Source organism: Melospiza melodia, chromosome 14, assembly GCF_035770615.1.
Source record: "Melospiza melodia melodia isolate bMelMel2 chromosome 14, bMelMel2.pri, whole genome shotgun sequence".
Lineage (NCBI taxonomy): Eukaryota > Metazoa > Chordata > Aves > Passeriformes > Passerellidae > Melospiza > Melospiza melodia.
The window spans coordinates 6,681,020-6,707,238 of record NC_086207.1 but is presented as its reverse complement, the minus strand read 5'-3'; the positions used below and the strand labels follow the sequence as shown (position 1 = coordinate 6,707,238).

Sequence of the window (26,219 nt, the reverse complement as noted above, 5' to 3'; positions counted from 1 at the left end):
GAGATTTCATCTGCAGCAAGTCCTCCACAGAAGAAACAAAAATTAAGACAGCAAAGCTCCCTTTAAGGGACACAGACCTGTCTCTCAAATGGGAGAATTCCTTGAGCCCTCACACTTTCAGCAAGTCCTCCACAGAGGAAACAAAAATTAAGATAGCAAAGCCCTCTTTAAGGGACACAGACCTGTCTACCAAATGGGAGAAATCTGTGAGTGCTCCCTTCTGCAGCAAATCCTCCTTGCAGAGGAAACAAAAATTAAGATAGCAAAGCCCCCTTTAAAGGACACAGACCTGTCTACCAATTGGAAGAATTCTGTGAGCTCTCACATCTTCATCAAGTCCTCCTTGCAGAGGAAACAAAAATTAAGATAGCAAAGCCCCCTTTGAGGGACACAGACCTACCACTGTCTCCCAAACAGGAGAATTCTGTGAGCGCTCATATCTGCGACAAGTCCTCCACAGAAGAAACAAAAATTAAGACAGTAAAGCTCCCTTTAAAAGACACAGATCTGTCTCCCAAATGGGAGAATTCCTTGAGTGCTCACACCTTAAGCAAGTCCTCCACAGAGGAAAAAAAAATTAAGACAGCAAAACCCCCTTTAAAGGACACAGACCTGCTGCTGTCTCCCAAATGGGAGAATTCCTTGAGCACACACATCTGCAGCAAGTCCTCCACAGAAGAAACAAAAATTAAGACAGCAAAGAACCCTTTAAGGGACACAGACCTGCTGCTGTCTTGCAGGTCCCACCGTTTCTCCTGAGAGCTTGACAAGTGCTGCCTCTTGAAATAAATGCACCTTACCTGAAGATCATTTTGTATACTGGTTTAAAAGATATTTGATCAGCAAGCTCAAAAATATGAATTAGTAAAGCACCTTGGATCTTTGGGCAAAGGCAAAGGCATTTTGTATCCTGGTTTAAAAGATATTTGATCAGCAAGCTCAAAAATATGAATTAGTAAAGCAGCACCTTGGATCTTTGGGCAAAGGCAGGAGTGGGCCAGAATCTTTTCACAAGAGTGAAATTAATATTTGCACACACTCATAATTTCTAACAGTACTTCCTTCATATGTATTTTTTCCTGAAGCAAAAGGTTTTAATTTAAAGACTGAAATGTTTAGGCAAGGTACAACTGCACTCTATCCTTCACCAAAATTTGCTCAACTTGTTCCCTATGAAATTGAAATAGGTATCATAGCACTGATTTTAACTGGGCATTTAGGCTTTGGTAACAGAAATCTGCTGGAGCATCTCAGAGAGAAAGTGTTTTTCTGCTGCTGCTCTGATTTATTTTGCTTGACAAAGCTGAGCACTGCATCAGAAGAGTTTGCCAGGTCTTTCCCAGAGCCAGGCTCTAATCTCAGCTCAGCTAACTTGCATCAGTCCCTCTGACCTCCAAGGGAGCAGGACTCAGCTCTCCAATAACTGCAAAGACAGGTTAAGAAAAGACAGATGTTTCAATTTGGTTTGGACAGAGGTATAAAGTTATAGCCTGACAAGAATTCCCTCCCTCTGTTGCTGTTTTCCACTTGTAGAAACTTCTTTTCTGTTTGCAGTTATATTTATGAACTGCCACTGAACAAAATACGTGTAAAATGCAACAGGGCAGTGGCTGTTCAGGACTGGGAAGGGAGAGCCCACAGAGCAGAAAGGGCCTGAAGAAACTCAAGATTCCTCTTGCAGTAGAGCCATTCCTGCTGTGAAATGTCCAAAGAACCACATGGAGACAGAATTTGGGGCTGGTTTTGCTGCTCTAGAAAAACACAGTAGATGGCAATCACTTGGAGTATTAAAAATGGGAAAATGAATCAAAACCTTGTGACAAAGTCTCAGTGTGAAGCAACAAGGCCATTCTAAGCAAGGGCCACCAGGAAAACCCTATGGAAACCAACAGGGGATGTTCACACCTTAGGGCTATAAACATTACAAAAGCCTGTTGATTAACCTGACAAACCTTACATACCTCTGTGAAAGAACCCTCTCTGTGGCCCCAGCTCGTGTGTGAACACACACAGCAAGCTGCAGCAGCAGAAACCATGGTGGAGCTGCTGGGGCAGAACTGGGGGTGCTGTACATGACTATTCCAATAATGGTTTGCAGCAATACATACTGGCCAAATATCTGTTGGAAATTCAGGTTATGTTTGTGGCTGCCTGAGGACATGACAGAAACTCTGCTGCAAGAAATCATTGCTGTCAGTTCATTTGTACATAATTTAAAACATTTCTACAACGAATTCAGCCAATGCATTCCCAGTATTAAAATATATACATGTGCATTTGCATACAAAAATTGCAGTACTATAGGGTGTGTGTGCACAGATACTGCAATATGTATATATATACACATATATATATATATATACACACACTCATTGATATTTTAATACTGGAATATCAGGCTGCCAACTCCAGCTCTGAAGGAGTACTATTTACCTTATTATCTTATTACTCACAGCTTTAGGATGAGACCTTCTTCTACAAAATATTAAATCATTTCTGAATTTTCGCTTCTGGTGCCTATTCTAATGCCTCCGAATTCAAAACAGTTTAGTGGATTTTCTTAATGGATCAAATAATACAACATATCATTCCCCTTAAGTGGGATGTCAGCTGAAATGTGGTTACAGAAGTCACGAACTGCACAGCAGGACTCAGACCCAGGCAGGAGAGATGCCAAATCATTGGCTCATTAAAAACTGCTAGGCAATGATCCTAATAGAAAGTGCTGTTCATATCTCATCCAGAGTCAAATGCACACATTATCTCCCCAACAAACAGCCTGAGCTTCACAGAGCCCTGACATTTCTGTCACTAAGGGCAGGCTGTGTTGATCCTGCCCTCGCTGAACTGATGCAACACTTCTTCTTCTTGCTCCTTGTCTCTCAGCGAGGAAAGGAGGGGCTGCTGCATGGATGTCTCTTCCAAATTGTCTAAATGTCAGATGAAAAGACAGGCAACATTTTGGTGGGGAAGGAGAGAGCTGTCATTTGTGCTCTGGCGGCATACTCACAGAGTCTGGATCGATCGCAGAGGTGCAAAGAGCCCCTTGCTGATGGTCTGCAGTTTGTTGTCATAAAGAGATAACAGTTTGAGATTATGCAGACCTTGGAACGTGTTCACCCTCAGGCAGTTGATCTTGTTGGCATTGAGAAGCCTGGAAACAGAGAAAAGGTTTAGAATTCATTAATCTTGTAATAATCGAATAAAGATAGACTGGACTTCGGGGTTAAATCTAAAAAAAATAATTAACCTAACCATCAAAGCTAAACCACATGGAAAAGTTTCATTTGCCTGTTACATTTCAAAGGTGAAAAACTCACAGTGGACAAGAGTGCTCTCATAGCTGGAGGATATAGAGACATATAACAGTGCTAGCCATCTTAAAATACTTAAAAGCTGGGGGTCTTGGGGGGTTTTATGCCTAGCCTTGTCCCAATTAACTAAAAATTGGGAAATTTTGAAACTCAAAATTCTACACAAATATTTAAGGAAGCCTTCAGTTTAATATACACAGGAATAAAAATTACTCCCCACCTTGCAACTCCATGCACACACAGCCCACAAGGAGAAGAACCCTTATTTTTCAATTTTCTCTACCAGCAGCTGTCTGAAGTCTAACCGAAATTCTGGGAGTTTAAAATCTTTTGATAAGAAGTGTAGAGTTAATTTGATAAGGGAAGATTAAAATGATGTTTCTGCAGAGAGGCAGAAAGAGGGAAGCGTAAGGTCAGGGCTAAAACTTAAAAAGGAAAACTCAGTTCACACCCAAGGACAGCCAGGCAGGGGCCCAGGCTGCCACAGGAGCTGTGCCCTCAGTCCCTGTCCTTGGAGGTTTTCAAAGTGACACCAAATAAACCCTGAGCAACCTGCCCTGACCTGATAAGGTGGCTCTGCTTTAAGCAAGGGCTCCCCAGACCATTGCCAAGTGATCACTCAAGGTCCCCTCCAGCCTCTACTGTCCCACAATTCTATAAATTCCAGTCACACCAGAGTCTTGTGCAGTTGAGGAAAAGCAGCACAAAGGCAATTTAAATACTATTTAGAAAAAACCCATATATTTTACATATAAAACAATAAATTTTACTTTTTTTTTATATTTTTTTAAAAAAGAACATATATTTTACTACACAGCAACCAGGTGGTGGGACTAATCAGTTCAGCAAGAAAATCTTGGACAGTACTTGTGCAAGTTTTCTTAGCTCATCCATGCAGAGTTCTGCCCCACGCCATAAGTATATAGAAACCCAACAACAAGCTGCATCTCCTGCTGAGACAATCAAACACAAGAACACTTAATTTGTCACTGTCATCTGCATAGCTGGTATCCTGCACTTAGAAGGGAAATAGGCAGGAAATTACCTATTTACTTAGCAAAGCCAAAATCCACATCTTTTCACTACTACCAAGAACTGCTGAGAAAAATGGTAAACTGCAAACAGTATATGTTGTTAACTCAGTTCTCTGAGCTCAAAATTCTTCCCTTGTCAATGAATTTAAAGGAGTAAATATTGCATCAATGTGGTTCTCTGTGAGGCAGCACACTAATGCAAAACCAGAAGACAAATAGGCAAAGAGGAAAATATATCCTCTATTCCTCAGCAAGCAAATGCATCATTTTAAGGACACCTCTAACAGCAGCACAGGGAGTTCCATTCTCAACAAACTGCACACACACCACTAAAGACAAGGGGGCAGCCACTCAGGAAGAAATACAAGCTTGCTAGCTGCATGTGATGCTGTTCTTTTCTCCAAAAAGTAATTCAGAAGATGCTTCCTCTGCCTTTACACTCCTGAAACCTCTGGAGCATCACAAGCTCATTACAGTTCTCTGCTGCCACTGTTGTTTTGGCAGAGCCATTGCTGCAGCCCAAAGTGACAGTGTTTGTGACACTCGGGCAGCCTTGGGCAGCATGGGGAGCTCCAGGAGAGCAGGAACACCTTGGAATGAGAGGGCTCCAAAGGAAAACTCCCCTCCCCAGCCTGCAGGAAAGTCAGTATCAATTTACCCCAATTTCCTCCTTTACATGTTGTGGAGAATGAAGTTTGACATTAGTTAAGAGAAAATCCCATAGAAGGCAACGATGGATAAATGAGGTTACATTTTTGCATGAACTAATAGCTAAAACAATTTTATGAAATCATAAGCAGCACTAGTATGACCCCTCTGGAATCTGTATTTCCATGACACCTAATCCACACTCCTGCTGGCTCCCCCAAAAGTAAGAGGGTAATTTTCCCATTGGGCCACAGGAACAGCTCCTCCTCCTTCACTCCAGCAGCAAATGCCATCTCCTGCTGCTGCTGCTGCTTCTGACAGCCCTTTGTAAACCAGAGCAGAGCAACCTCCTCCTCCCAGATCTCACACATCATGCATTTCTCTTTCCAGCTCACAGAGAATCTTATCCATAAAGAATGGCTTAGCAAGGCAGTGGGATGCAGAACCAGGTACTGAATTTTGAACAATATCTCTGAACATGCTCTTAGGCATTAAAATCCTTTGTTTTCTATCCTGTGTCCTTTTGCACTGGTGCCACCCTGATTTTAGGGAATGCACATCAGCTTGGTTTGGCTGTTCCTGTCTCATGACAAAAGTCATCATCTAACTCACAGTAAGTAGGAGGGAAACGACCCAGGAACAAAACTGAAAACAAGTATGTACTTCCATTTATTTTGCTAGGCGCTATTTTTTTCCCCACTATTACAGTTATGGTTTATGTTGCAAGAAGTACTTGTAACGAGGTATAAGGCAAAAATGAAAGCAATCTCAGCAAGAAGAGAATTTACAACTGAACTACAATTGTATTTCGGCGTGTGGGTAACCAGGATGTCTTCTTGGGGTGCCTCAGAAGGGCACAGCAGAGCTGCTCTGGGCAGATGCTGCTCAATCCTCTGCAAAGATCAGGCACAAAATCTACATTACTGATCCATCCCTCTGAGAAAACCCTCTGAGCAAAACTGACCTGAACTGCAGTGAATACACTAAATCCAGATCCACTCTCCCATTACTTTCAACGAAACATGAATACACCCCATGCTGAAAAACAGAATTTACAAAGTGACGAAGTTCCTGGCATGAGTTTTTGATGACTGACTATGTTCATGGTGATATAATCTGTGATGTTTATTTAGAGCCAAACACTGAAAATGAGAGCAATGATCCTCTACACAGCCACAAGTACAGAGGAACACGCTTTTCTTCAAGCACCAGAGTAATTTGGAGCAGAAAAGTGCATGTGCAGACTGTTTAGAAGTGGGAATTCAGGCCCTAAACAGCTTTTCTGAGGTGCCAACACCTATTCTGTGTATCACAGACAGTCTGCTCAGCAGGAACACAGGTGTGGCCATAGGAGGTGGATGGTGAGATACATCAGTGACTTATTTGTGCTCAGAATCAGTGAGAAACTGAGGATGCAGAATACATCATCCCTAAACATTTTCCCATCTGACTTACTGTGACTTAGATAATGACTTTTGGCCAGAATCATTCAGGTTCATATTCCTTTCAAAATTCCCAGTTATTTTAAAATATCTGCTGTGAATATTCCCCCCTATAAATCTCAGTCCTTTATTTAATCTTTCTTCATTATCCCAGCTCCACTAATGGCATCTAATTTTTAATTAAGTATACCAGGCAGGCCTCACATGGAGTTAAAAGTGGTTTTAAGAGGTTTTTTAAACTAACACAAAGGCAGATGAGAAAAGCATATTCCAGGAAGCAGAATCTTCCTTGAACACTGAACCAGGCCATAAAACATACACTAAGGGCTCCTTTATTGGACTTACACCAAGAGAAGGAACAACATTAAAAGTGGAGCTCTATTTTAGCAGGAATTACCCAGTATTTATTTTTGCAGCAATTCATGGTGAAAGTAAATTCCACTAATTCTCCTATTTTGTTATCAGCTTGATTGGATGAGATTTACACACGGCCTCCAGATGTGGGGCACCATTGAAAAGGAGGTTAAATATTCAAGCAGAAATAAAAAAACCGCCTGCTACCCAGAGGGATGATGGGTTATTAACTCAAGTCTCCATTTTCATCCCTCTGGATATGTAAAAAACATGAAGAAACCTCTCACAAGCCGTGGACCACCACAGATTGAGGGAGAATGGTTAAAAACCTTGTGGTTTGCACACCATTGGAACAACGAGCTGAGCAGAGCACTATTGCAATTCCATGAACCCATTTCCTGAAAAAAGTGGATTTGTCCACACACATTGAAATAATAACGCATTTCAGCGAAGCCCTTGAAATGAATGTGCACTGAATTGGCTCTGTAATTGTATCAGCTGCTCATAAGCACCATCTGCATAATTAAGATGGTCCCATAATTGAATTATATGCCCAAGCACAGCTTCAAGTGATTAACATTTAAATAACATTCTGAACTCCAAACCCAAAATGACTGAAAAAATTGTTTTTTAAGAGCAAATGGGAATGTTTATATGGCTTTTACCCTCAGCCATGTTTGCATTTTTATCTCAGTGAGGTCAAGTAATCAAACTATCAGGAAATAACCACAAAACTGGGAGAATCAGCAGCAGCCTGACAACCTTACACGTGCCAGAGACTGCAGGCTGGCCTCTGGCGCTCCAGGATAGAGCAGGAATCATCCTAAATACTAAAGGAAAGTGTCAGGGAGAAAAGCTGCACCAAGACACTGAAAAAGCTTCTCTTCCTTTTTCACCAGCTTTGTGTTTTGACAGCAACGACAACACGATGAGAATGAAAATGTTTGGCATCCCATGAACTGGCTGGCACATCCCACATGCCAGACTCCACTGGGGAAAATGAGAATTCACCAGAAAAAAACAGATGTAAGAGGCACAGGAGACTTGTAAGGGAGAGGAGAACTGGGTAACAGTTTTGCCTGGCTAACAGCAGAATACAAATTGAACAGGCATGACCTTTATAGAATATCAATAGTTGCAGGCTTCACCTACATTCAGAGGCACTACAAGGCAGCAAAGAAAAAATTTTCAGCAGAAAGCTTTCCTTAGAATATATAATATCTGTTACAAGAATTTAAAAAAAAATAGCATGAATTTTTCAGAATTTTCTCTTGAAATTTACAGGGAATCAAGTGTTATCCTTGGTTTAACACAATTTTTTACAGGAGAACAGCTGAAGTGTCACTACAGCAATATCCAGTCAAGCACTTGGTCATCCCAGCAGCCAATGAAAAGCAACATCTACACACAGAACTGTGTGTGCCCCTGCCTAGTTATTGGCAAAATAATCATATTAAGTTTCAGGAACATTTTAAGATGGCCTGGACTGTCAGGGAGCATTTTGATTGTCTCTCACTGTGTCGAGATATTTAAACATCTACTGAAATTTACATTTGCTAATGTGATGACTGACCACTGAAGAGCCTGTCAGTGCTTCAGTTGATAATAACCAGCATGAAATCATCATCATGCTTGCTTTGCCGGCTTCAAGTGCTTCTCCATGGTCAGGAAACTGGATGATGGTGATGACAAATTTATTCACAGTAAATTAAAATGGAAAAGTCACAAGCTGATAATGAGTCAAGAAGGAAGTGCGGAGCACACTCTGACAGTGTTGTTTTGGTGGGAATTTAGAATGGGATTTCAGAAATTCCTTTTCTGATCCAAAAATCTCCAGCTCTGGTTGAACACCACAAAACAACCCTGTGGTACTTCTGTTACTACCTGGAGGATTATAAACACGTGTTGTCACAGCACCCAGACTTGTGCTGTTTGAAATTCAACAGTGTCCAACTTCTGCCTGCAGAAGGTAAGATCACAGCTGGTTTGAGATAACCACATGATAACTCAGATGCACAATGGAACAAACACATTTTCCCAGCTTTCAGGGCTGGGTTTGTGCGCAATAACAGTGAGGAGAGCTGCTCAGAGCACCAGAGGCTGCTGCTCACACTGGCACAGGGATGGGCAGTGCTTTGGGAGCCTGCATGCAGCCAGGCCACACCAGCGACACAGGAAAGGCAGATGCTGCTGCTGCTGCTGCACTCTGTCATTAGTGCTTGACTGTAATTGCATTTCTGAGTCTGGCAGATGCTGCTCCCTCACTTTTAACAGCGGCTATTGAGTTTAGCAACATTATCACAATAGCAACCTAAATGCAGAAATCTGAAGGAAAAAAAGCTTGAGGCAAATGGCTGGAAAGCAATTCTAAAGCTATTAAACAGGTCTGTGCAGAGAGCATTCTGTGCTGGACTGGAAGGATGAGGGTGGCAGGGTCTCTATGCTGTAGCCAGAAATATTCTGAGTAATCAAGAGAATAATCAAGTAATCAATATGCCATTTTGTTAAGAATTTAGATTCCCAGATCCCAGAAATGACATAGGTTGCATAGAACCTCCAGGTCATCTGGTCTGAAACCCACTCAAAGCATGACTCACTCATGCACAGTTAATGCATTTCACCAGATCACAGGGTAATTCAGAATTCCAGGAAGCTCCAGTGGTTGTTTGTCCTGATAGGCTGCCAAAAGAGGATGAGCTACAAGGTCAGATTGGGTTTCATCCAGTCTGGATAAAGTCTGGTCTTTTAAACCTTGTAGGGACAGAGGATGCACAGGTTTCTGGGCAGCCTACTCCAAATGCCTGACATCATTGTGAGAATGTTTTCCCCTTACATCAGTCACAAGGGCTCTTTTTTTACTGCCTGTTGTCTATTCTCCATGGGAAAAAATTAGGAACTCCACAGAATAAGATTTTATGCATCACTTAAAGCCCAGATCACTATGGGGAAGAGACTAGGGGGCTATTAAAGACTTGTAAATGGAAAACTGCACTTTCTTTATTCTGACATTTCTGTACTGTTTACATAGCTGGTTAATATATTTATGTATACAACAGTGCAATGTATACAATGCTAAATATTGGAATTGATGTACATTCTGTTGTTTTTAAATACTCTGAATGACTTTGTACAAGACAGCATTCTCTTTGAGATTCTACCAAGTCCCAAAAGTGCACAATAAATAATTGGTAGATCCTGCTTTAAGCTCTTCAGTACTGGCATTCAGTTTAGAATTACACAAAACAACACAAGCACTTCAAACTTGGCAAATCCACCATGAAGATACTTTTCAAGCAACCTCACCAGAAAAGAGCTGGGGATACCAAGTATCTGCCTTATTCATCACAGAAAAAAAAAACAGCATAAAAATCAAGTTACAAAAAAATAAGAATCACTCAAACCAAAATTTGACCTGTTGAATTTTGGGAAGACTGATGATAGCAGTTTCTGAAAGTACACACATGACTTGTCACTTCGTACAAGTCTATTTTAGGGTCAGCTGGAGTTGTAAATATTATATCTAGTTCCAATTTTAACCCAGGTTAGATGACTGATAATTTGTCACCACTTTTGACATCACTTTATCTGTCAATATGTCAAACTCCAGGCACCAGTATGATTATTGGTCCTTTCCAACTGCAGCCTTGAGTTTTCCCCAGTGCCCAGATATTAGGTGAGGGAGGAGAAGGCTGTCAGCTTCTGGCTTCGTTTTTTGGGAGAGAAACACAACAAGCCTCTGATTCCAATATATATGTACCACAGGAGCAGATTTCCTGATGTTTAGCAACACCAAAACAGAGCCCACCATGGGGATTTTCCTTGCTCAGTAAAACATGGGGATCATGAGCAGATTTAGGATCAGCCCTCCTGAGCGCTTGTATGATTAGCAACTATGCAAAGTAAATTTCCTCAAGGAAAAGGATTTATTGAAAACTGATACTTGCCAGAAATTTGAAAAATGAGACTTCGTCCCTCATATTATTCTGCTCTGCAGCCTCTTTAAAGAGCAGAGATTTGATGGTAGCCCCTTGTTCCAGGAGCAGAGTGTCACAACGCGCACAGCTGCAACAAAAGGCTCCCAGAATGTTGGTTTTAATCTGGTTGCAGGGAGGGAAGTGTGCTGCTTAGAAATGACAAATATCACAAACTCAGTGCCTGTGGTGGTGCCTTGTGAAGGCTGGCCTAGAGCAGAGACTAGATGGAGCTAAAGAATAAAGCTGGGATTTATTAACAGGCCTCAATGGATCCACCTTGGGCAGCACAACCCAAACTGGCCACAAAAAAAGGGACAACAGGTCCTGGGGTCTCACACTTTTTAAAGTTTTGGTCTATTAGCATATTGGAGCTAATTGTCCAATTACAGCTGTAGCCCATGAAGTCCCATTCTTCTTGTTTTCTCTCTTCAGTTTACCATTTATGCTCTTGGGCCTGAGATTTGGATCATTTGTCCTTGGTCCCCAGCTGGAGCAGGAATTGCTTTGTCTCCCTGCTCTGTGCAGAGAGCTCACCATCCCCTCATATGAAGACTAGATTTACACACAAAAGCAGAATAGAATCCGGAAAATATAAAAGCCAAAACTTGAGTTATCAGGGGCTGCCTCAGGTTCATTTGTCCGTCCCAGGGCTGCCCCAAGGGAAGGAGCTGCAGGGTCTGGCTGAGCAAGCTCAGGGGCTCCTGCAAGAGCCTGCCCACACTCCAAGGGAACTCAAGGACAGCTGAGCAGGGCATTTAAATGCCTTTCAGCTTCTAGAAAGCCCAAGGTCAGCTGAAGTTCTCCTGGACTGACCATCCTCAGCTAATGGTTACTTGAAAACTTCCACCTTAAGCTGAAGCCTTTGCCATTCTTTTGGTATTTAAATGCAAGAAATGCAAACAATTAAATTAATCAAACACTGTTTCACAGCTTGGACACATCCTCCAATAAACCAAATTTTTTAATTCACTGTATTAAAAAAAACCAAAAACACGAAAGCTAAAAAAGCAGATATCCCTTTCTGGAAAACAACATAGATCTCTGAAACCCAAATTGACCTAAAACTCCCAGAAGACACTTGATAGAGCCTGCTGAAAAGAAGAATGTGTGAGGATAGGGTACAGTAGCTACAAAGCTTTCTATCATCCTGTCCTCTGGCACCTTCACACAGGATAAGGAAAACTCCATGGTCCAAGAAAAGCTTCTGCTGCACAGAACAGATGTGCAGCTGCACTTGAAGAATGATTTTGGCTGCTCTGTTGGTTACCATTGCATGCTTAAGAAACACATAAGATTTGTGAAATCAGCAATTTAACAAAAATCCAATTGCAAATATTTTTGTGGGGAATGTTAACTACTTAAGGTGGTTACTTATAATGAAAACTTCAGAAACAACATTTTGAATTAAACCCATAGGGTTTAAAAAAAAAGCCCAGCAAAACCACACCCTAATCCCTCAACAAAAATCCTCCAAACCCTTATTATCTAACCATGCCTAGTTACTTTCTTGCCAAATATAATATAATACTGGCTTACCATCTCTGCCTTATAGGGCAGGAATGTGGAAATACTGATGCCAGCCAGGTGGTGTAAAATATGTTCTGAATTCATTTCCTCTACACCAAAGTCAAACAGGACACTTGAGGATGTGGCTGTGCCTGAGATGAGAACTTCTCTATGGAGCTCCTGACACCACAGAGTGCTACTGTCTGCAGCTGCCAGGCCCTTACAGAGTAATTCAGCCAAAATACAGAATAATCCTGGCCTATAGTGTGACATTATATTTAAACTGAAGAATAATTACATGACTGATAAACTCTGATGAGTTATATCCAAACAATTAATAAAAATATTATCTGTTCTGAAATGTCACAGTAATCATTTTTTCTTTTTAAATAAAACATTTTCTTTCTAAATAATAGTTTTTTCCTTCTAAATAATACAGCACCCGCAAGGACTCCCTTTTTCTCATTGTGCCCTGCTTTATCATAAAGCCAGTACATTTTCTAAACTGCTCCTGCTCCATCTCAGGAAATCAGACAGGCTACCAGGATACCTTAATCAGAGCGCTCTTATCAGAGTGTCTCCAGACTAATAAGAAGAAATCCAATCTAGTGCCCACGGAACACTAAATTAGATCTAATCACAGGGCACTCTTCCAGTTCTTCAACAGCAGGTCTAAGACCAACAAATGCCATTTATTCTTTTTTTTTAGTAGCCATTAAAATACTACAAGCAATCCCAGAGCAGCTGCTTCAAAGCCACAACCCAAAAAGCTGCAGACACTTCTTTGCATTTAAAACATGATCATTCAATGCTCTCCTTGCCAAAAGATACTTTACATACAAACACTCTCAAGAAGAACCTGGAAGGCTCCAGGGTCATGGTATTTTGGGAATCCCAAAACAGGGCAACCTGCTTACATTGTCTCAGCTTGAGAATGTTTAAACAGTTGAAGCAAAACACCTTTCAGCAGTTCCCTGGCACACAGATTTTGTTTCCTTAATAACAAGGCGTCACTTGAGCCAATTCTGACTAAAAACAATTGTATCTTGTGTTAAATATGCACTTCACTAAAGGCCTGCTCTAAATGCACCCTAGGACTGTTCTATAAAGGAGTTAAAAATTGCTTAATGCCTTATGCAGAAGTTCTAGACCCATATTTTTATGGGACATGATGATCCATGTGTTGAGTGATTTTCTTATTTATATTTTCCTCCCGGGAAGGATTCTATCTGTAAAGTGTCCTGGATGAGACAGAACAAGTCTTGAAGAGTATCACTTCAAAGTTGCAACTGTAAAATATTTGGGCTGGGGAGGTTGGTTTTAAATCTCAGATTTTTTTAAAATACAGGTTTTTTTCTCAAAGTAGGATGAGTCCCAGCTCTTCTGCACTTTCATAATTATTGTCCTCACACCTGGCAAACCATCCCCAAAATTTCTCTTACTGCCCAGGCAGGGAAACACTGAAGTAGCAGAAAACTTGAAGTTTGGGGCAGGAGAGAGGAAAGGAGCTGCCAGAAAAAGGGTGAGGATGAAGTGATGGGCAGCTCCCCACTGCCCCAGCCTAGGGACTGTCACAGCCAAACTCAAGGAGCTCCTGCTTGCCCTGCTCTGCTCCATGCCTGCAATCAAGGCCTTACGGATAAATTACACATCTGAGTGGTCCCTCACTCAGCATAGAGAGTCATTTCAGTGACTCTATTTCACTTGTTTGGCTTTGCTCATGAATGCTGGTGTAAATCTAAACTTACTTTGATATCCCATATAAGGGCAGCACAGGCTGCAGTCACAGGGACACATCCAATGGCAAGGACAATCGTGGGGAAAGTCATTGCTGGCTACGTCAGGACTGTCAGAAAGGCTTCAAGTGACATGTCTAAAAGCTACTTCATATTCTATATTAAATATGATTTACTGTTTGGAGTGGAGTTCTGTATGTGACATAAACCAGAATTGACTCACTTTTGATACATCACCTTTATTTTTGGAGTGTACCATCCATGATGGTAATCACAACATTGGGAATACTCTGAACTCACTTCCCTGCTGCTCCCTCTACTGACTGGCTGATGATTCCCTTCCCTTTGAAGGAGTTACTGGTTCCTAATGTGATCATAGAGACCAGTGAGTGAAATTTGCAATTTCACATTTGGCTTAGGAAATCTTTTCTTCTCCATCAATGCACAATTAATATCTTTCTATATATCTTACCCTGATCACGACTGCAAGTTAAATCACACATGGCATAAAATACTTTAAATAACAATATACTGTAAAATCATTTTTCTTGCAGCTAAGCCCCATCTGACATCACAGGAATGTGGAACTGAGCAGGAGTTGCAGCAGTCAGAGCTCTCACATTGCCCTTTCACTTGCCCCAGCAGGTTCTTGCAGCACAGAAGCCCTCAAGGATCCAGACATTGAACCACAAGTGCTAAATGTGCAAAAGCAATCAGATGGCATCCCCACCCACGCATCAGCCAGTGACCAAATTTCCTTTCTTGGACAGAATCTTTCATTTCCTCCCCACACTTAAATCCTCCATGTCTATTATCCATTATACACACTCTGCTATAAAACTGTTGACACCTTCCCTTTTTAGTTTTTTCAGCCCTTGCCTCCCTCTTGCCTGACACAGAAACAACAGACTAGCACATCCCAGAGAGTTTTCAGTGGAAAAGGTGGTTCTATTAATGTCAGGAGCTGAAAAAACAGTAAATCTAGCTAGTCAGTAAAATAAAGAAGAGGAAGGGATCATACTCACAGCAGCTGCAGAGACACAAGATCATCAAAAAGGCCCTGGGGAATCTCCGTGATCTTGTTTCCATAGAGCACTCTGAAAGATTCAGGAAGACAAAATAAATCTTAAATAACAGCCCAGTTTAGTGTCCTCCCACATCTCTGCATTATCATCTTTATTGATCATGGTGCACCATGCCCAGGATCTGTGGGCATTTCATTTAACCACTGATCTCATTTTCCTTTCAGAGAGCACATGGCATTAAATGAGTCGTTATGATTCAGGCTTCGTCTGGTGTTGGAAGGCATTTTTAATGTAGAAACTGGACATCATCCAAAAACTGTATCTGAAATATTTTTCATTCTGTTAAAGGATTTTTTTTTCCCCCATCCTCTTTAGAAATATTTTAGCCACTGAAAGGCACATTGTCTGATGCAAAAACCTAGAATTCTGCTCAGTAATACTGAATGTAAAAGCCAGAGAGCACAAGCTGGTTGTCGATAAAATTTCATACAACTGAGTCTCTTAAGATACAGTAATTGGCATGAAATGTGACACAGGCATCATTGGATAAAATATTATGGCTTCACCAGCTGCTGTTACCATTTCAATGAACTAATATAAAGAAATTTATGCTGAACTGGAAATAGACACATATTTCAGGAACTCAAAAATAATTTAGGTATAGCTTAGTTATAAAAATCAGTAAATCTTTAATAACAAAAATGAGACTCACTGTGTATATTTAATCAACCATAAATATATGACCTGATATCCATGATTCAGTTTTAACATTAAAAATATTTCATTTTTTTTTTTTAATGGAGCAATGCACATATATTATCTTTAGAAATTGAACGAAGGGGGAAGAGAGACAGAGCCACCATTATGCTGAGATGTGTTACCCAGTGATCAGAGCAAAATCATGTATGACAGGAACAGCAGAAATTCAACCATGGCTGAAGCATGAGCTCATGTCATTTCTGCAGGTCAGTATCATTTGTAAAACCAGAGAGTGGCTGAGGAGCTTCTGTGAGTGCTGGTAAAAGGGCAGATGATGAGGCTCCCTCTCACAACATTTTTCCTTATCTAAACATTTTAAACTAGGAAAAAACCAAAATTTATGTAATTTCTATGCTCTACAAAGGACATGGCAAATGGTTATAAACCAGCAAATGCCAAAACTCTGCTGCTTATGTGTCACTAAATTTGTTGATTCCCTCACTTTTTAATGTGGAACAATAGGCTGGCAATGAATCAAAAGACCATGTGAGGCTTGGATGTTGGCTGAAATCCTGGCTTACCCTGCCTGACAACGTTTGAAATATTAGGGAGAGCTGAACATGCTGAAAACCAAACTCTTAGCACGGCAGACCATTTCCAATACCCCCTGGCCTTCCCAGAGCATCACCACTTCAGCTTGCTCTTCATCAGTCACGGGGAGTCCATCACCCCTGTGGGAGCCTTCCCAGAGCAGCTCATTTCTGAGCCCAAACACAGCAACACCATTTAAATACCAAAACCCAAACTGAAACCCAATTTTTCATTGCGTCTGCAGTTTAGCAGGAACTGAAGTGCTACTCAAGAAACTCAGGGTCATCCAGCATTCTATTTTCTCTAAACAAATTTAACAATTTCTCTATCTAGTACAGAGTCAGGAAGTGTTTGTAATGTGCTGCTCCCATTAGTGTTTCTTGTGAGCAATGAATGCTTCCAAATTTTTCTGATTGTTTCTTAACTTTAGCTTCAGAAAACACACACAATTTCTTATTTCAACAAAATGTAATGCAATACATGAAGATTTTTATAATCCATCCAAAGCTGGACAGAAATGGTGGCTGAACTTGGAAAGGTTTACAGGATTATTTAGACAGAACATTCAAGTCCCTGGATTTCCCTGGGCTCTAAACCAACATGTGAAAGGCTGACTCACAAATTTCCTTCTGCACAAAGATGTGTGCACCTGTATGAGGAAGCAGAAGCAAAACCTCTGCAAATAAAATATTTGTAAAAGGTTAAAACATCAATGCCCACAGAAGCCAGCATGCTTCCTCTTCACCTCCCAGTCTTTCTGAAAAACCTTTCTTTATCTTTAGTGTGTCATCTGTACACTGAGTTTAGACTGCAAACTCTGGGATGCCAGAGAAACATCTTCCTCAGTTTTGTGAAGGAGCAGGATCATCAGAGCTCATCAATAATGCACAGCACAACTGCAAAGAGGAATTGAGAGCTAAGTTTTACAAAATGCCCCTGGAAAGTAAAAACATCCCCACTCCACCCTAAGGGTTATTCTGTCTGTAGAGGTAAAACAAAACCTTAAAGAAATATCACCACTCATGTCCTATGGCACTACTGAATGCAAATATCAAAATAAGACCCGGAGCAATTTTTTTTAAATTTGAGAGTCAAAAGGTTATAGTGCAGTGTGCTACTGAACTTTAAACCTTGGATGTGTTTGTACATCTCCTTTATTATTTTGAGCAAAATAGATCAAAGTAACTTATAAAATAAAGCAAAGCTCTGATATTTAGAAGCCACCAAAAGGAAAATAAGCCTTTTCCAAGCTAATTTGGCTCATGTGCATGTGGCACATTAGCATTCAAACAGATTAGCAGCTAAACAAAAGTCAGTATGAGAGCTCAGGCACTTGTCTCTAATTCATATTCACGCTCAGCAGTGCTCGGAGCCAAAGGAGCTGATGCCATGTCTGCTGCCATGCCTGGGCTGCAGCACACAGGGCAGCACGGGGAGGGGGCTCTGCCCTGCCTGCAGCGCCCCAGTGCAGCTCCCACTGCAGGGAAAGCACAGAAACCCCGCTCTGCTCAGAGCTGCGTGTCTGCGGCAGCCAGGAGAGCACAGAGCCACCATGAGCATCACTGGGCTCTGCCCCACCAACACAAACCCCTGAAAAACTAAAATGAAAAAAGAACCCAACCAACCACAAAAAAAAACCCCAAAAACCAACAAACAACAAAAAAAAACAAGCCCAAACACTAAAAAAATCCTCAAAATTAAAAACGAATCCCAACCAACCACAAAAAAACCCCCAAAATAACCAAAACAAAAAAAAAAAAACTCAAGCACCCCAAAAAACCCCCACAAAACAAAAACCAACAAACCAGCAACAAAAATGCCATAAAGCAAACAAACAAAAAACAAATACCCCCGAAAAAACCCACTAAACAAAACTAAACAAAAAAACAGCCAACCACAAAAAAAAAACCCCAAAAACTAAAAAAGAAAGACCAAGAAAATCCCTCAAAAAAAAAAAAAAAAACCAAAACAAACAAAAACAACCGAACAAAAACCAAACAACCAAATGAAATAAAAACAACCAAAAAACTACCAACTTTATAAAGCCATATAACAGGGAACATGACCCATTCAATTCCAGAGCTTCATTTAAATCTCCAGTGCTTTTTCCAGCAGAGGTAAATTTTAGGAGATTTTCCCTTTGGCATAACAAGTTCTAAAAGTGGTGCTCACTTGCTTCCCCACACGTGTTGCAGGACATGCAGGTGTCCTGGCCAATGTGCAAGCTTGGCACAGGGACACAACCCTTCCTCTATCCCAAAGCACCTGAAATTTTAGACACAAAGCATTTTTTTTTTAAATTAAAAACACACTAACAAAGTTAACATGTAATAAGAATAAAAATATTTCAGCAATTGCTGCCAATAGACAGTGAATCAGTGAATTAGAACATTAATTAGAACACCAAAAAATTATTAAGCTTTTTTGTGTGGGGTCCTGATTCTTCATGGGCTCCTCATCTTTAGGAGAATAAGTCAGCCAAGGGTCTGACAAATAGCACATAAAGCACAAACCCCTGGCAGCACTGCAAGCTTTGGAAATCCCTGGGAGCAGCACCCTAAAGAGTCATTATGGATCTGCAACAAGAAGTTTTACAAATATAAAACAGCCACAAATGAGGCATTGTGTTTCTTTAGGCTGATTCTGGCATCATATTTTAATAGTCCCCTAACGACGTATCTATCCCAAGACATGTTAGATATTAAATTTCCAATTAAATAATTAATTGTTACTACTAAGCTTCGAGTTTTGCTGTTTAACCCATGATATTCTAAAATAAAGATTAAACAGTGAGAATAGTCCCTGCATAGATTGATCTGCACTTCTGGGACACACCACACACAAAGCAAGCACAGGAACCACACGGAGCCACAAATGTGCTGGGTGAGAATATAATCAGTGATGGACCAAACCTTCAGCAGAAGGGTCCTAAAACATGAAATTTACACTGATTCTTCACAGTCTCTATCCATTCTGGCCTCTTGCACCATTTCAAACAGAGGGAATTTGCACTGATTTACCAATACACGGCCATTCAGATGCACTGACGTTTAACACGCCACCTTCGAGGGGTGTGAAACAATAATTGCTGTGCTCTTTATTTTATGTCTCTGCTCCTCAGCTTCCTTACTTGCAGATGTAGCTGCAATTGAGCTGCTTCATTAAGTCAGATCACAGAATACAGAGATTTTTCCCTTGAAGGTGACACAGAGCTTTTTGAGGTATGAAAGCTGAGCACAGAATCCCTGACTTTAGACCATATGGTTTCCAGCTAAGTGTTCCTTTATTTTGGCTGGGCTGAAACATTCTTACTGAAGTGTCAAATTGTGACTTTATGCAATGTCTTTTTCAGTCCTCAGAACGCTTTTAACTTTCCTTCAGGCTGTGAAAACAATTCTTGCTAGGAAGAATTATATTTCCCAAGCTATGTACAATGGCACAGGCTCAACACGAATTCAGGTTTTCAGAAGAGGACAAATTGATAGGGATAAAAACAGCAATAAATATCTAATATCTAAAAGAAACTTAGACTTGTAATTTTTTTCCCCCCTGCACTATTTCATATTTCTTCAGAACAAGCTAAGCTAAATAAATCACAGTAAAACTATCCAAAGCAATTTGTTACCTTAAAATAAGTTTGTCAGCTATTGCAATAGACAGTGTTTTATTGCAGATTTCAAATCACCATGAATGACACCCCATACATCATCACCCAGGAGATGATGGTCTAAATGGGACTGCTATGTCAAAACCTAAGCTGTCTCTTGTCTTTGTGCCCAGGCTGATCTAAGCTTTTAAAGTGTTCACTAGCTTAATTCAGTACATGAACAAAACCAAAGGAATTCTCCCTCTGCAATGGTCTAAAACTTATTCATGCAGTTGAACACCCTGAAGGCTTAGACTGTTTTGTCATATCCCATAAAATGACCCCAGACAGTCTGGATATGGCCTTCCAAACCTGCATTGGTGGGACATTTACTGACCCCAGGAATCACATTTATCTCTGATACCATTAACAATAACCAAATGCTGATACAATTCTCTCACTGATACCAGACAGATTCAGAGTTGATTAAATGGAAAATTAATTTACTTTAGAAAGTGTGTGCAGCAATCTTGAAACATGAAGCTATTGCTACTGTCCCCCATGCCAGAGCATTATTAACCACTGCTGTTATTAACCATTAACCACCCAGCTCCTGCAGAGGCCCTGCTAACCACGGAACACAAACACCAGCTACGACAAACAATGTTTATCAAACTTTTCCTTCAAATTCAGGTAACACATTCCTTTGCAAACAACCAATTTTGCCACACTGCTCAATGCAAGGGCACTATTTGCTCTCATAATTATATGAAGGAACTATTGCATAGCAAGACTAATTCTCCTAGCACAAGAAGAAGAAAAGGAAAAGCCAGGAAATTCCAAGAAAAAGTTCTTAAATCATAATGATTCCAGTTCCTTATTCTGTAACATCCAGGAGAAAAAAGAAGTTATGTGCATCCCCAAATGTTTCTAAGTAGAAATTTATTGATCCAAAGAAAAAATATGAATAGGGAACAAAATCCACTGAAAAATGGGCATAGAGAAAATAACATTTCTTCCTGCATGTGAGGAATGGAGAAGTCTTGAGTACCCTACAGGAACAAATTTGTCTTTTTTTTTTTTTGCTAAATGCAGAGAAAACCCAAGGTAGAAATGGTTGCTTTCAAGTATAATCATTTTGTGTCCTGTTTGACCCCCATAGGTGAATTTCTTATTAGAGAAAATATATAGATTTACAATAAAAACTTATGGCCTGCCAGCACATGGATCACTTAGCACTTTTAAAAGATTTAAGTTTTAGACCTTTCAGAGGAAACAGCTTCTGTTATAAACATTCCCATGTTTTGAAAACTGCAATGCACTTTTTTTTCCTACCATCTCAACACAGGTACAAGAGGCAGAGCGCTCTGAGAAGCATTTCTGCCTGGAAACAGCAAGCCAAGCTGAGTCCAGGAGAAAGCAGAGCAGAGCCCACTGAATCCAGGCCTGCATTAGGCAGGCACACTAACAAGGCTGGCTGCCTTCCAGAGCAGCACTCTGGCTCCCCAGACCCATAGGGAGCACTGTGATTGCATGCAAGCAGGGAGCACAGGGAGGAGCACAAAATGGGGGTAAAAACAGACAAAAAAAAAAGCACAGGGATATTAGTTTGTACAGCAGCACTCCATTTTTAATGGAGACCGATTGCTTACTCTCATTTGTCCATTAATACTTTCTCCTCCTTTCTTCTGGGTGGAGCTCAGCTGGCTGCAAATCCTGCTCTGTGCAGAGAGTGAAACTCAGTGATGTGTCATTAAAAGGCAAGCACCAATCCCACCTGAGAGAGGTGCAGGAACAGAAAGAGCTGCTCGTCCTATGCAGGGCAGTGCTCCTCCAGGGCACACAGCTGAGTGAAGTTACTGGGCCTTGGGCACCCAAAAGAATGAGCTGCTAAGGGGGAAAACACTGCTAAGCCACTGTCTGACTTCATTCCTGCTTCCTTCTCTTTTCCCTTTGCAGTGACATTGGGAGGGAGGCACCTCCAAGGTGTCCTCACCTGGGGAAGCTTTCAGAGAAACCCAGGTTCTGCTGACCAGCAAATAATCTTGCTCCATAAACATATCTAGAACTCAGAAACTGAAAGAACTACAGGGAGGAACCTGCCAGGTCATGAAAGATGAGGGAACTAACCATGGCTTGGCAACTGGAGGGAAAACATTTTTAAGACCTACCTGCAACGAACAGCAATGGCAAAACCTTTCAAAAGGAAGTAAAACCCAGCTGATAACTGACCCTAGAGAAGGAGGCTGATAATTCCAAGACCAAAGTTGATACTGTCCTATAAACAAGGCTGCCAAGGAGAGGAGAAACTGCTTTACAGCTTTGTGTGTCTGTAGTGGAGGGAAACTGAGGAAAACAAAGGGAAGACTTGGAGGCAGTTCCCTTGCTACAGCCTTTGCTGTGCTGCATCTCATCTCCCTGCCACAACTCACTGGCATTAACTAAAAGCACTGTTTCACCCACTTGGATATGAACATATTCAAACATCATTTACTTAAAATATTGCCCTGGATGACTGGGCAGAGAATACACACTCATGTCACCGCTTCTGTCTGCAAGTCAAAGCACCATAAACTCCTGCCCAGTTTATATTCTCATTTCCTCCCTGCCCACTCTGATGTGTTTTGTCCCACACTCCTGTGGCCACCTGGGGGTATCTGAATTAACTGTGCTAAAGCTGAATAAATTCTGCCTTGGGAAAACAAGCCCAGTGGAAATGTCTTGCCCATCCTAGCCAGGAGGTTTGGCAGGAGCAGGAAGCTGCAGCACTGCAGCATCAGCAGCAGTTTCACACCAAGCCAGAACTGTAGCCTTCAGTGAATGTCACTCTCCTGCTGAATTGCTTCCAGACAGCAGTGAGGGATTTGACCATTTCCACAGCATGTTGAATAACACCGCCTGAACTATTTAACAAACAGCAGCAACACTTAATATATATTTCTGGCATTCTCCCAGCTGGATTCAGGGCACAAAAAAGGGCCAATCCTTCTGTATTCTGGCTCAGAGGTTTACTGCAACATGGAAGTTTAGTACTTAATAACCTTCTGATATTCTTCTAGCCAAAAAATTATTCAGTTTCTCAGAATTGCCCAGTATTCAGAAAATAAATTTATGTCAGCTTGTAGAAACAAACTACAGTTTTTAAAAACCAAGCTGGGTTATATGAATATTAATGAGATAATTGTTTCCATCCTGTTTTTAAAATTAATACAGGTAAATATCATTCTAGTTGTGCTTCTCTCTTCTCTCAACATTTCTACCACTCTGTTCTAGTTTATCCTCAATATGCAGCTCCTGATTTTTGCTCTTTTTACACATTAAAGCTCAACTGTTTTAATAGTGCTGTGGGTACCTAGGCTGAAATACAGCTGCATGTAAATTCAACTTTGTGCTAAATCAGTTTTCTGTGTTCTATAAAGAGAAACAAATGGCTGTCAAGAGATCCTACCTTCTTTTTATCTTCTGTATGAAATCATATCTTAGTCCCCTTCCAGCTTAATGAAGCAGTAATTATAGCTAAGGCATATAAACATTTTCTTATGATTAAGTCCTTCCCTAACTAGTTTGAAGAAAAAAAGACAAACCAAAACCCACCACCACAAAAAACCCTAAAACTAAAACAAAAACCAATCAGAAAAAATCCACAACACAAAGAAAACTCCAAAGAGAGTGTAATTTCATTACTATAGAAGAAAAATCCAGTATGGAAATATTTCCCCAACTCTTCCCTGATTAAGAGCTCTAGTCATGCCTAAGGTGAGGTTTTGGTGTGCCATGAGCAGTGTGGGGGCATGGAGCAGCCTGCAGGTGCAGGGGTACAGAGGACTGAATAATGTTTGAAGTGATTTGAAGTGCAGAATTCAGCAGCCTCATGAGAGACTTGCAGAGAGTCCTCCTTTCTGAACTTCATTTTTCATTTACAAAATTTTTCATTTACAAAAGATCAGATGCTTCACACAAGCTGGCAGTTGCACACAGAAACATATGTTCCCCCAGACAGCACATTATCATTTTTATTCCTCTTACATGCAAGCTCTCCCCAAATGCCCATTCAGTTCTATTTTCTACTTACAAGGAAATGAGAGATTTCAAGCCTTTGAATGCATCAGGTGCAATGTCAGTTATTTGATTCTTGCTGATGTCTCTGTGAAAAGAAAGATTTGAAAAAGTGTTAGTAAACAGGAATTTAATGAAAATATTTTAACTGTATTGGAAGAACACACTTGATATAAAACAGAAGTAAATGATCATATTATCTCAGAGAAATGATGAACATGTATTTCATGTACATCTTCAATGATATTTCCACTGGGGCACGTGCTATGGATCCAAGTAGACTCCATATAAAATATCACTTGAAAGAGAACTTACTAATGAGAAAATTAGGAGGTTTTCCATTCTCTACATCTTTTGAGTTACAAATAACGTTGGTTAAAACTATAATGAGGTCCTCAAACTCTTTTCAAATCTAGCTGTGTAAAGTGGGATTTTTTTGTTTGGATTTTTGGTAACTTTTCTAAGGTTTGATTCCTTTTTAAATGCATAAAGAATGGCTCTGCAATCTACTGATGTTTTCTGCTACAACATCTTGCCTAGCAGGACAGGATTCATGGAATGTTTCGGTTTTGCAGCTCAACTTACAGCAGCCAAACTTGTCACCTTGAAAGCAGGAACATTTGTTTTTATTTTTATACAGGTTTTTGTGAAACTTGTTTAGACTGAATGCTGCTTTTTGTCTAGTAAGCAGAAGTATGAAGTGGAGCAGTGCTATCTACTTATTGAGGAATGTTAAATATTGAGGAATGTTAAATATTGAGGAATTGAAATCAGACAAAATAACGGGAAAAGGCGAGTTTGCTGAACAACAGCAAGCACCTGAAAAGGGGGATCTGGATTTTGATTGAAGTATTTCAGCAGTGTTTTAGCATGCTGGGAATGCATCCCAGCATTGCCACCCTTGCTGTCTCCCATGGCTGGACCCCAAGGAGTGTGTGACTGATGGTGCTGAGCGACAGCAACGCCACGCTGGGCTCTGCTCTCTCACTTCATGCAGCTGCACTACAATCAGCATTAGAAGATAATTAGACACATTATTTCCCTTCCATTAGAGCCCAAGTTCCACTGCTGTCAGATAAGGAGGTTCCATCTCTTGAAAGAGAAAGGATTCAATTTTGTCCTGGTGTTTCTGTTCCCTGTGTTTGGCCTGCTTTGGTGAGATTGTCCTATTCTGTCTTTCATTTACATGAAAACATGTAAATGAGAGAGGCTTTCCTAAGCTGCACAACTGGGACAGTTTAGGTGACATGAGGCTCATTTTCTTAGTTTAGGCTGTCTCAGAATCACTCAGGGGCAGTGTGCCTCTTCAACTGGAAATGTAATAAAATTATCAGGACTGCGCTCAGGCAGGGATGATATCAGTCACCTCTCCCTCCCTCCCTGCACCTCTGACAGCGTGATGGAAACCTCTGAAAAGGTTGTTGCACACACCGTGGAGGGTGGCTGTGCTCAGTCACCAGCTGGGGACATAAATTGGTTTTGACTTTGCACCAGGGGAGCAAGGGTACCCTGCAAGATGCTGAGTAACACATGACTGTGTGGCTTGAATGTCTTCACTGTAAAAGGTTTTGAAACAAAACAGATTTATTTTTAGATGCAGCCAAATGCAAAACTATTAATAGCATTGGTTGAATACTCTCTTGTTGACTAACATTATTAAAAACAGATTACTTGATTATCTCCAATTTATAAAATGGACTGTTCTCATTTGACAAGAGTACTCAGCAAAATCCATGTCATATACAGTTTAGTTTGTGGAAGCTGCTTAAAAATGTCACAACTCCACAGAGCTACTGGCAAGCCTGTGAAATCTCAATGTGTTTTCTGCTAAAATGTGGTAAAATTAGTCTGACAACATGAAATGCCACTACAAGCATCAGAGCTAGAGAGGTGCAACCACAACCTTCAAAGTTATTCCATGTACTTGGCTCTTACTCGTGCTCTACAAACTTGTTAGGTAAAAACCTCAGAAGAGCAGAGGCAGGAAATGTGGGCAATTCTGATTAAGCCCAAGACAAAATAGGTTTCAGCTGCTTTACTAAACCTAATCACCAAAATAACTCTCCCATCCTGGAAGATGAAGAGATAATTCTAAACAGCAAAATGCAGCTATATGCAAGTGTAACACTTGAATTAATATACATTTTCTGCTATCATCTTGACCTAATAATATCAAGTCATATCTAGATTATGTTGGACAAGTGGATCTAATTTAATAATTAGTCTCAGTTATCCAATTAGCTAAGGAAAGGAA

The 26,219-nt window shown here is 40.7% G+C and overlaps 1 protein-coding gene across 4 annotated transcripts in view; it reads right to left on the bottom strand.

The window, feature by feature from the left end:
• Nucleotides 1-26,219, bottom strand: part of SLIT3 (slit guidance ligand 3) — a 491,085-nt gene that overhangs the window by 134,471 nt on the left and 330,395 nt on the right. For all 4 annotated transcript variants that reach the window (XM_063168563.1, XM_063168565.1, XM_063168564.1 and 1 more), the window contains 3 exons: nucleotides 23,982-24,053; nucleotides 15,034-15,105; nucleotides 3,011-3,154 (listed from right to left, as the gene is read on the bottom strand). In XM_063168563.1, coding sequence (XP_063024633.1) covers nucleotides 3,011-3,154; nucleotides 15,034-15,105; nucleotides 23,982-24,053 — 288 coding nt within the window. The remainder of the gene's footprint in view (nucleotides 1-3,010; nucleotides 3,155-15,033; nucleotides 15,106-23,981; nucleotides 24,054-26,219) is intronic.